The sequence below is a fragment of the Condylura cristata genome, unplaced genomic scaffold (genome assembly GCF_000260355.1).
Source record: "Condylura cristata isolate star-nosed mole 26May11 unplaced genomic scaffold, ConCri1.0 scaffold00040, whole genome shotgun sequence".
Classification (NCBI taxonomy): Eukaryota; Metazoa; Chordata; class Mammalia; order Eulipotyphla; family Talpidae; genus Condylura; species Condylura cristata.
The window spans coordinates 3478556-3488858 of record NW_004567141.1 but is presented as its reverse complement, the minus strand read 5'-3'; the positions used below and the strand labels follow the sequence as shown (position 1 = coordinate 3488858).

At 48.7% G+C, this 10303-nt stretch overlaps 2 protein-coding genes across 2 annotated transcripts; one reads left to right on the top strand and one right to left on the bottom strand.

The window, feature by feature from the left end:
* The first annotated feature begins 1144 nt into the window (after positions 1-1144).
* JTB (jumping translocation breakpoint) lies at positions 1145-3373 on the top strand. Its single transcript, XM_004693739.2, has 6 exons — positions 1145-1247; positions 1506-1607; positions 1782-1819; positions 2019-2101; positions 2556-2635; positions 3059-3373. The coding sequence occupies exons 2-6, from the start codon at positions 1525-1527 to the stop codon at positions 3213-3215; spliced, it is 441 nt and encodes a 146-aa protein (XP_004693796.1). The 5' UTR covers positions 1145-1247; positions 1506-1524; the 3' UTR covers positions 3216-3373.
* A 100-nt stretch (positions 3374-3473) lies between these two features.
* On the bottom strand, positions 3474-8516 carry CREB3L4 (cAMP responsive element binding protein 3-like 4). The gene is made up of 10 exons (XM_012733401.1): positions 8444-8516; positions 8085-8274; positions 7606-7846; positions 7334-7455; positions 4906-4998; positions 4676-4782; positions 4510-4578; positions 4322-4406; positions 4052-4148; positions 3474-3910 (listed from the first exon to the last, which is right to left on the bottom strand). Exons 2-10 carry the CDS (start codon positions 8265-8267, stop codon positions 3717-3719), a joined length of 1191 nt encoding a protein of 396 aa, XP_012588855.1. The 5' UTR covers positions 8268-8274; positions 8444-8516; the 3' UTR covers positions 3474-3716.
* Positions 8517-10303: the final 1787 nt, after the last annotated feature.

Here is a 10303-nt window from a genome sequence, read left to right as displayed (position 1 = left end):
ATTCACCAGAGACAGCTGGAGCAGAACAGGAAGATCGGAATGCACTGCTGAGGGGAGCATCAGGTGAGACAGGAGAGGTCTGCTGCACCCTGTGTATCACCTCTAGGGCTGGAGATCAAACTGGCATCGAAAGCTGTGGCTAGCATGCTCTACTGTGCTTTTAACCTGTTGCGCCACCAGGGAGGGCCTCAAATAATGTACTTTCATGCACATTTACATATCACCAAAAAGCATATAACCTAGAAGACACATATTAACACTTCTTTCTTTTTTTTAAAGATTTATTTACTTTTTCATAGAACTGGGGTGTAGGCCAGAGGTGGGGTGGGGGTGGGGGAGTGAGAGGAATCAACATAGTCAGAGTGGGGAGCAGAACGGGCAGATTTACTGAAATACACTGCTGAGGGGAGAAGGGGCAGGTCAGGAGAGGTCTGCCGCGCCATGTGCTATCCCCTCCCTGGCTGGGAATCAGGGATCCAACTCAAACCATAGTGGTGATAACACTGAGACTTAACCCTCAGGCCAGCAGGGGCGACTAAACCCAGCATTCCATTTTACATAGAACACTAAGAGCTAAATACTGTTCTGAAGTCGCGTAACTAATACAGGTCGCGTAACCTGTAACTAGTATAAAATTTCTTGGGATAACAAACCTCATGCTCTTCTCATTGTACTAATGCACAAGAGCAGAGACCTGTTCTGTGGATCACTTCAGCAATTAACATGAAAGGTGCAGGATTTCACATTCACAGTGGTGCGGGTATTCTTGCTCCCTGAACAGCAAACCCTGCCTCTCCCCAAGACCACCCGGGCAGGAAAGATGGAGAATGTGTCAGAAAGGCTGAAGCTTAAGAAGGGAACTAAGTTCTGGGAGGGTGACATGTTGTTGCTTTTTACATCTCGCTGGTCTTCTGGGACAGCATGGTATAACAGGCGACAGCCCTGAGAGGCACAGACCGAAAGCCCAAAGCGCTTTGGAAGCGCCATTTCCTCCGCTCCACCAGGAGACTGCAAAGACCACAATGCAACGGTGCGCAGAGCCAATGGGCCGCCTCTCTCCGCACAAGCGCGGTGAGCGCCAGCTCCCAGCGGGCTGCGGGCGAGACGCGCCCCCCCAGGAAGACGGCTGGAGCCAGCGGGCGGTCCCTCGCCGCGCGTCCTCCGCGGTCCGGCCCGCACTGAGGAGGCGGGTCCGCGCCCAGGATCCTCCGCGGGGCAAGATGGCCGCGCCGGGAGCGGAAGCAGAGGTGAGGGGCTGGGCCCTACGCCGCCTCGGCTGTTCCCGAGCACCCTGCGGGTCGGAACGAGGGAACTCGCGGCCCTGGCTGGCAATGCGTATTGACTTTTCTCGCCTTGGCCATGAGGCGACCCTATAGAGCCTTCCCGTGATAGGCGGGGCCAGCGTTTCGTAGCTCTGACTTGGAACTTCCCGGAGAGCCGCAGTCAGCGCAGCCTCTGCTCCCCGACGCGGGCTCGAGGCCAAACAGATCCCTCTGTCCCGACAGGTGCGACACTGAGCACTCCATGCTCGCGGGCGCGGGGAGGCTTGGCCTCCCCCTGGGCCGCCCCCTCTGCCTGTTGCTCTGCGCTCTCACCTTAAAGCTCTGGTAAGGAGGGGCTAAGGGACGGGAAAAGGAGGGGGAGGGAAGAGAGGAGAGCCCCGCCCTCGCGGGTTAAGGGAAACCCGTTCTATAACCCGCGGAGGTGGGTGAGTTATTTCCCAGTTTTCTGGCTTCTGACTTTTGCCTCTTTCCTGGTCGGTCCACGCTTACTCGCTGCAGCCAGGCCGAGGCTCCCGTGCAGGAGGAGAAGCTGTCAGGTGAGTGATGATCTGGAACCCCATGCCCCCACAATTCTGTTTTGGCATTTACTCCCCCATACGAATAGGACAGGTGAAAAAGCCTGACACCTTGTGGAATGTGGGCATTCAGCTGTGCTGGGAAGTTGGATGGCAGAACCTCTGGGAGAAATATTTTCTGAATGACATGTGCCACTAACATTTCTCTCTCTCCTTTTAGTGAGCGCCTCAAATTTGCCATGTTGGCTGACAGAAGAATTTGTGGTGGCAGAAGAATGTTCTCCGTGTTCTGGTTTCCAGACCGTGAGTATCTGTTTACCTGTTTCCCGTTTCCTCCCATCCAATTAATCCCTAAGTCTTATTACATGCCCATGCAGTCTTTTTGTCTTTTCCCTTGCAATCTAAGTATTTGTCCAGATGTGAACTTCCCCTTGAAAATGTACCGTTTCCTTACCAGGGTATTGGCAACATCAGTTCATAACCATATTCTTTTCATTTTAATGCACTAGATGCCGGAATTTGTCTTTCTGATAATTGCCTTTCAGAGATTACTGCCTCTGAAGAGTTCTATTATATTCCTTGTCATGCAACCACCACCTCCACCGTCAGCATCAGAGAACTCGTCATTAATTCTCTGTTGACTACAGGCTTCTGAGCCATAGCACTCAGATACATGCCCTTTTTGAGTGTCCAGCAACCTTTTTGAGTGCTTCTCCTGCTATCCCGTACATGAGCTTTGGTCCTTTTCTCCTGGCAGAAAACTACCCCTGAGTGTGGAACTACAGGGTATGTGGAGAAAATCACATGCAGCTCATCTAAGAGAAATGAGTTCAAAAGGCAAGTGCAATTTCTATTCTTGAAACCATCTAGATGCCTCCTTTGCTCCTAGGACTTTACCTAGCTAGTTCTACATCTTCTTGGCCTGGAGTTGATAGCAATTTGGAAAGAGGAGAGGATTTAGAACAAAATTCTAATAGAACCCAAGTCCCAATTCTACTCTTTAGCACTGTACTATTGATCATGTTTTCTTATTAGAACCGGTAAATACCAGCTCTGCTTGTCTTACCAAAAGTAATGTATATACAGGAGTGGGGTTTATGCAATATAACACATTATATTGCATAATGGGTGACATAACGAGGGTTGACTTGTTTCCTCTTTTCCCTTCAATATACCTTGGTTAGGCTGAAATAGAAGGGAAATCAGAGGGAAAAAGCTGTCTGGCTTTCCTGAAAAATAACTATTTATTTCTGTCCTCAGCTGCCGCTCAGCTCTGATGGAACAACATTTATTCTGGAAATTCGAAGGGGCTGTTGTGGGTGTGGCCGTGGTCTTTGCTTGCCTTGTCATCATTCGTCAGCGACAGCTGGACAGAAAGGCTCTGGAAAAGGTCCGGAAGCAAATTGAATCCATATAGCTACCTTCTGCCTTTTTATATGGGTCTTAGAGACCATACCTCAGATAAAGTGGAATGGACTGACTTATGCCCCTGGTTCTTTGGGACCTATAGAGGCACTTCCTCTCTCCCAACTTCTCGTTGAGATCATTGATGAGCAGAATAAAGAGTAAAATAGCTTCCTTTCCTACAATGATTTTCAGGATATCAGTTTACCAAGTACCTATCTTCTCCCCCTTCTACTTATTTAAAACTTCTGAGATATAATAATTCCAGTAAAGAAGTTTATTTCTCAGCCAAAACTTCTGTTTCCCCTGAACCCTATTACTAAAAAAGAAATAAAATCATGTTTAGGATGCCCCCTAACATAGCAGACTTGCCTCTGGCCATATCTAAGGCGTCCTGAAATGATTCAGACCCTGAGACCTAAGAACCCTGAGTGGGAGTTCCAGAGGGAAGCAGAACCATGGGGAGCCCTGGATTCTTTATTGTTAGTGGGCAATGGCCAGGAAGTTTTCCAGCTCACATCTCATCTGCATGCAGCACAGTTCTGACATACCCATTAGGCGCTGTCCTCCCATCCATCTTCTCAAGCAGAGTCCTTGTTGAACCATTTGTACCCCTGGCCCCAGATCCGCCCCCTAGTCTGGACTCTGTGATTGGGGTTTCCAGATTTTCTGTCATGTCCTTGTGAGTCAGGATATTTCTGGAAATCACTGTGGGGTGAGAAGAAGAAAAGGCAGTAAAGTGCTTCCCTGGGTCAGGGATCTTAGGAGAGACCTGACTACCTGGGGAATAAATCTCCCATCCCCCATTTGCTCACTTGGGTGAAGCCCCTCTCTGCTCTTGCCTCTCACCTCCATGAGGCTGGTAATCCTCAGGCCCAACTTCCGGTAGACTTTGAAAGGGGCTAAAACTGGGCAAGACGATGAGAACCAAGGAAAAAAGAAGGATCTAGGACAAAACAAGATACGTGGCTTGGAGGCAGTAAAGACAGGGAGCAAAGGATACAATGAATAGAGGGTATTTGGGGTCACCAGGGATGGAAAGGCAGGTATAATGGGAGTGGGGGTAACAGATGTAAGTGTGGCACAAAGTGGGGGAAGACAGGGAGTAGACTGTTGTACCAGAACACAAGTGCTGGTCTGGGCAGCCTTGTTGGAGGTGTGAGCGATGAGCATCTGTAGCTGGCGGAGCTGAGTCACCAGAGAGCTAGGAAATCAGGAATGAAGAAGGACATCTGGAATCAGGACCCAGGAATGGTGCCCCCTTGTGCTGCACCCTTCCTCCACCGACACACCGTACTCCCACTCACATGTTGTGCCTCTCCAGCTCCTGAACTTTCTTCTGTAGTTCCTGGTTCTGTGTAGAACAGGCAGCCACCCTAGTAAGTATGGAAAAAGTCCCTGAGCTTACCTGCCTGGTAAGGTAGGAAGCTGAGGCTTGGACCACAGAGATCCAGCAGTGTGATTCCAGCAGACCTGCTCTCCAGTCCATCGATGTACTCTTTCTTCCGTCGCCGACTGTCCTGAGCAGACTGTTTGTTGCGGATTTTCCTCCTGATCTTCTTCAGCACCCTCTCCTCTCCCTGGAGGCCCAGGGTTTATCAGTCCTGGGATTAACCTTCCCCACTAGCCCTCCTGCCATCGTGTCTCCTCAGAAGCCAGGGCAGGGTTGCTGAGTTAGGCTACCCTTTGGGGAAGCATGTTACCTTGGTGAGGGGCAGGTGAGAGGGCAGGGAAATCCCTTCCTGCCCCAGCAGACGCTTCTCCTCATCTGTCAGGAACAAGGCTTGATAGGGCAGCTAGTGGGAGGCAGGAGATTAGATGAATGTGGGGAGGACTCATCACAATCCCAGCACTCAGGCCCCTTCCCCTACATGCCTTCTAGAGAGTTGCCCATCTGCACTGAGGAATAACTAACCAAGAGATGACATGAGAGACCTTAACTCAGACAGGCTCAGGATCAAGCTAAAATTACTATTTGGGGCTGAGAAGGGAGAGAGGAGATAGTTTTGTCATTTCCTTTGCCCATAGTCTTTCAACCTAAGCACTCTGAGCAAGGCAGAATCCAGTCCACATCTCCCCAAATTTAGGGGAATTTGAAGAAATGGAAGAACTAAGGTAGGTTTTTCTTAATCTTATAGCAAGCAGATGATTCACTATTAGTCACCTCCATTTGGCAGAATGTGTTGGCCCATCACCTGTCAACCATGGGGTGAGGGGGGCTCTGTGAGGTATCAACCCAGTCTTCCCTGAAGTCTGATCCCCATTTTTTAGACCTTAACTCTGGCCCCTCACAAAGAATTCCCCATGGACAACTAGACTGGTTACTTTCAATAACAAAGCATGAAGGGAGAGTGTAGATAGATGGCTTCTGGTTAACCTGAACCCCTCAACTGAGTAACTTAAACTCTCTTTTTTTTTTAGATTTTATTTATTTTTTTATTTTTATGTGGAACTAAGGTGTGGCCAAAGGTGGGGTGGCAGAGGGGATTCACCAGAGATAAAGTGGTTAGCAGAACTGAGGGGAGCAGCGGGTGAGACAGGAGAGGTCTGCTGCGCCCTGTTGGTTACTCCTTGGCCAGAAATCCAACTAAATCTTCATCTCTATGTTAGTGTTGAGACTGAACCCCTAGGTCACCATGGAGGCCCAACTTAACCTTTCTAACTAATCCTTCTTCAAAGATTTCTGTTTTACTTAGTGACCTATGAGGAATTTGCTTTTTTCTCCTGGTAGTCAGTGGCTTTTAGCTGAACCATTTCCTTTATTTCTGCATTTTCCTGATGTTCCCTTCTAGCTCCTGCAACTGTTTGGTGAACTATTAGAGATATGTGACACCAACCCACTTCATCAAAACCTGAGAATGAGGCCCAGTGGTTTTTATTTAAAAACATAAAAACAGGGGCCTCTTTGGTGGCACAGGGGTTAGTGACAGTGCTGTCAAACTATTTCTAGCCACTTCAGCATAAGTTCGATACCCAGCCAGACAGGGAGATAACCCACATGGTACATACAGCACACCTCTCGTGTCTTGCCTACTGCTCCCCTCAGCAGTCTTATTTCAGTACATCTGCCTGTTTTGCTCCCCATTCTGTGTCTGGTGAATCTTTGCACGCCTGTATTTCTGGCCTACATCCCAGTTCTTCTATGCATAAATATTTAAAAGAACATCAAAAGGTTCTCCCTGGTAGTGCAGTGGGTTAGGGCACAGCACTGCGAAGCCACTTCAGTGTGAGTTTGATTCCCACCCCAGAGGTGACCCACATGGTGCAGCAGACCTCTCCTGACTCACCTGCTGCCCCCCTCAGCAGTGTATTTTATTCTATCTACCTGTTACTGTGCCCCCCTCTGTCTGGTGAATCCTCTCACTGTCCCTGCATCTCTGGCCTGTACCCCAATCTGTATGCTTAAATAAATAAATCTTTAAAAACAAAAACAAAAGCCACAGACTCTCCAGAACTTTGGATGCACACCAAGTTTAAAGCACCAGACTCTTAAGGTTCCTCAGTCCAAATTCTCAGGTGGTTGGCTTGGCTTCTGATCCCAGCTTTGATGGCATATTTGCAGGGGAGCTAGAACCTAGACCTTTCCATTAACACCTCAGACTTCTAGGATGAAGACTGTAACCTGAAAAAACCCTCTGCCTCTTTTGCCTTACTGCAGGCACCAGCCCAGCAATGGGAATGGCTGTGATGCAGTATTCCCCTACACTCTGGAACACTGGATTGCAGAAGCCTCACAGACAGTTCCATCAGTGGAAACATAGTTGGCAGTTGTTAGTCCTTTTAACACCCTGTACCTAGTAACCATTCTCAGCTGCCTATCTCACGGGCATGTGTTGACCCAAGGCTGAGAGGGGCACTGGCTGAGCAAGTAAGGCTCAGGGTTTTGCCTTTCTTCAGGGCCTTATCTCTGGAATCCTCCCCACCTTCTTAATGAGTCATCACCACCTTACCCCCCAAGGACTTATGCCTCCCTTATTTCCTGTCGTAAAGTTGCCCATGTCTCCCTAGTCTTCAGGCCTTATATCACCAAAATTGGAGCAAAAACAATTTAGCATCAACTTCACCCTCTCTAAACCCCTCTCCCCCATCTCATCTCTGTAGATATATATGTGTACTAGGGAGTACACTCACCAGGTTTGCAGGAGGCACTGGGGCTATAGTGCTTGCTCTGGGCAGGATGTGGGCATGAGCATCAAGGGGCAGCTCACTGATCATGCAGGCATCAGGGACCATAAATGGTGGGCGCCACTGATCTAAGGGAGATACATGTATGGGAGAAAGAAGGTGGGGATACTTCCTAACAGCAGCAGGTGCTGGGTATTCACATGAGTGAAAACCCCGATACACAGGGCAAGGACTGAAATTAGAAAAGCCATCGTTCCCTTCCCACAAAATTCACTGACCTAGCTGGATGGAGATGAGCCCTACAGTTGGTCCAGCTTCCCCCTGCATCCTCTCCAGGGCACCTGCCTCATAGACAACCTCATAGAGGGCAGGAGGACTAGGTGCCTTGGGGGGAAGAGGACTCTCTGGATGGCCAGGCTCCTCAGAGATTCCACTTTCGGGAGATGCTTCTAAGCAGTACACTTCATTGGGGTCAATGAAAATCTTCGGAATATCTTCAGGCTCATTCTCTTGAAGGCCCTATAGAAGAAGGTGTATAGGTGTGCAGGGAGAGTTTTTGGAAGTCCTACCTAACCTCAAACATATATCATTTATTCTTCAGTTTGTATCTTTTTTGTCTTAGGTGTGGAGATAGTTAGGGCTTACATCTATTTTGGGGGCTCAGTATTTAGAACCTTTCTCCAAGGGGAGGCTGAAGCTTTCTGGGGTTTCATGTCAGAGTTCTGGGTCTCAACCCATTTCTATTCATCACACTCACACAGCCATGGCCTTCACTGGGTTCCCAGCTTTGTAGCCCCTGTTCTTGTAGTCCCTGTTCTTGAGACCCTGTTGCCTCTGAAGGTGGACAGTGGAGTCCCAGTTCCAGGAAGGACCCTGTTGAGAAGACATCTTCTGGGGGCTCCAGCCACACATCAAGTAGGTCAGGGGTTCCAAAATCCATCCTTCTGCTGGGGGCAAAGTGGGGAGAAATGAAAGGAGAGTTGCTGATAGCCCTTTCCACTCCTCCCCCCACCCCACACACACAAACAGGTTTCCTCATGCTCCCCCTTTCACTATCCCCTACCTCTCCTATGCAGCCCCCTCACTTGTCACCGGATATTTTGTCTTTGTTCTTACCTGTGGTTCAGATAAACGGACCCCCCTGGGTACCTGTTCGGAAAAGCCCAGTCCTGCCAAGCCACTCTGGTCCTATGACCCACTCACTACACCTTTTCTTTCCTCCAGGATCTCACATCCTGGACCTGCCCTGCCAAGCCCCGCCCCCACCCTTACGCAAGCAAAGTGGTTGCACCAAGCTGGAAGTCTTAGTGGGAGCGCTGTCTCTGCAGGCAAGAGGTATAGAGGCTGTGTCCACAAAGCAGACTAAATAAAAACATCGGTAGCCTCTCCCTTTCTGCCTCAGTTTCTCCTAACAGCTGTAAATCTTCCTGAGGTTTTGGTAACTCCTCAAGAAAAGAGATAGCTGTGAATGGAGCACCGGACACTTGAGTGGCAGCCATCAATCTTACAAGATAGGGTGCTGGGCAGAACTGAAAACAAAAGAAGAGTCCACTGGATTGCCCAAAATTTACGGAGTATCCCCTCCCCAACCCAGTGGCTTTCTTCCCACTGCTGAGTCTGATTGGAAGCTAAAAACGTAGAGAATTTTGAGGGGCGGGTACTGAGCCAGTGGCATTAGCCTCTCGAGGTAGGCTCTCTGTAATTGGTCAGAACAGGTTGTCAGAAAGGGCGCCAGACCAATGACACTGGAGTTCTTATTTGTCGGACAGGGATTGGTTTCCGGTGGACTAAAGAGAGGGTCAGAACCAGAAAATAAATTGTAGGGAAGTTGTAGAAAAGTTCAGAGAATGGAGGTGGGGGCTGTTCCGATTGTTTTTGCTTGCCACGTGACTCCTAAACCCGGGTTATAAACCAGGTAGGTAGTAAATAACCTGTTGATCTAAGTGACAGAGCTGTGACTCAGAGGGTGAAAAGTCCTGTTATCACAGCTTGTACAAATTCCGTCTTAGGCTGCTGATAAAGAACAGCAGTTATAGGCCCACCCTGGTGTCCCGGGGAGTTGGGTCACGGCGCTATGAAGTTGTGCGCAGCCGCTGCAGCTCGAGTTAAATCCCTGGGTAGGGGAAGGTGACCCACATGGAGCAACAGACCTCTCCTGACCACCCACTGCTTCTCTCAGCAGTGTATTTCAGTATATCTACCTGTTCTGCTCCCCATTCTGTCTCTGGTGAATCCTCTCACCCCTCCCCCCCCACCTCTGGCCTACACCCCAGTTCTTGTATGCATAAATATATGTGTGTATACACACACACACACACATATATATAAAGGAGAAAAGTGTTTATGAAATCTTTTTTTTAAAAAGTTTCAGTGGCCCTCTCTGATGGCACAACAGGTTAAAGCATTATGAAGCTAAAAGCAGCAATTGCAGCATGAGTTCCATTCCCGGCCAGGGAGGTGACTCACATGGCACAGCAGACCTCTCCTGAACTGCCTGTTGCTCCTGTCAGCAGTGTATCTCAGTCAGTCTGCCTGTTCTGCTCCCTACTCTGTCTCTGATGAATCCTCTCACCTTCCGCACCTCTGGCCTGTGCCTCAATTCTTGCATACATAAATAAATCTTTTTTTAAAAAAATAATTTTAAACTTGTACTGCAGTGGCCAGTCATAGCTTGTTAGTATTGATACTTTAACCCCTATGCCACCAGGGAGGCCTGTTTTCTTATTTAATCCACAACAACTCTGAGGTTGATATGGCAAATAATACTACAATTTTACCCATGAGGAAACAAAGATCCTTGAGTAGAAGCAGTAATACTAAAACCCAAGAGTTTTTGCTTTGGTCTAGTGACTGATGGCTCAGGAATTAATTTCAAGTAAAATGATGGAGGTGAATTGATAGAGGTATGGGTTTTGTTTGCTTGCCTCTCCAGCAGTACTTCAGGTAAGGATAGCTGAGTACATAAGGAAACTGGGG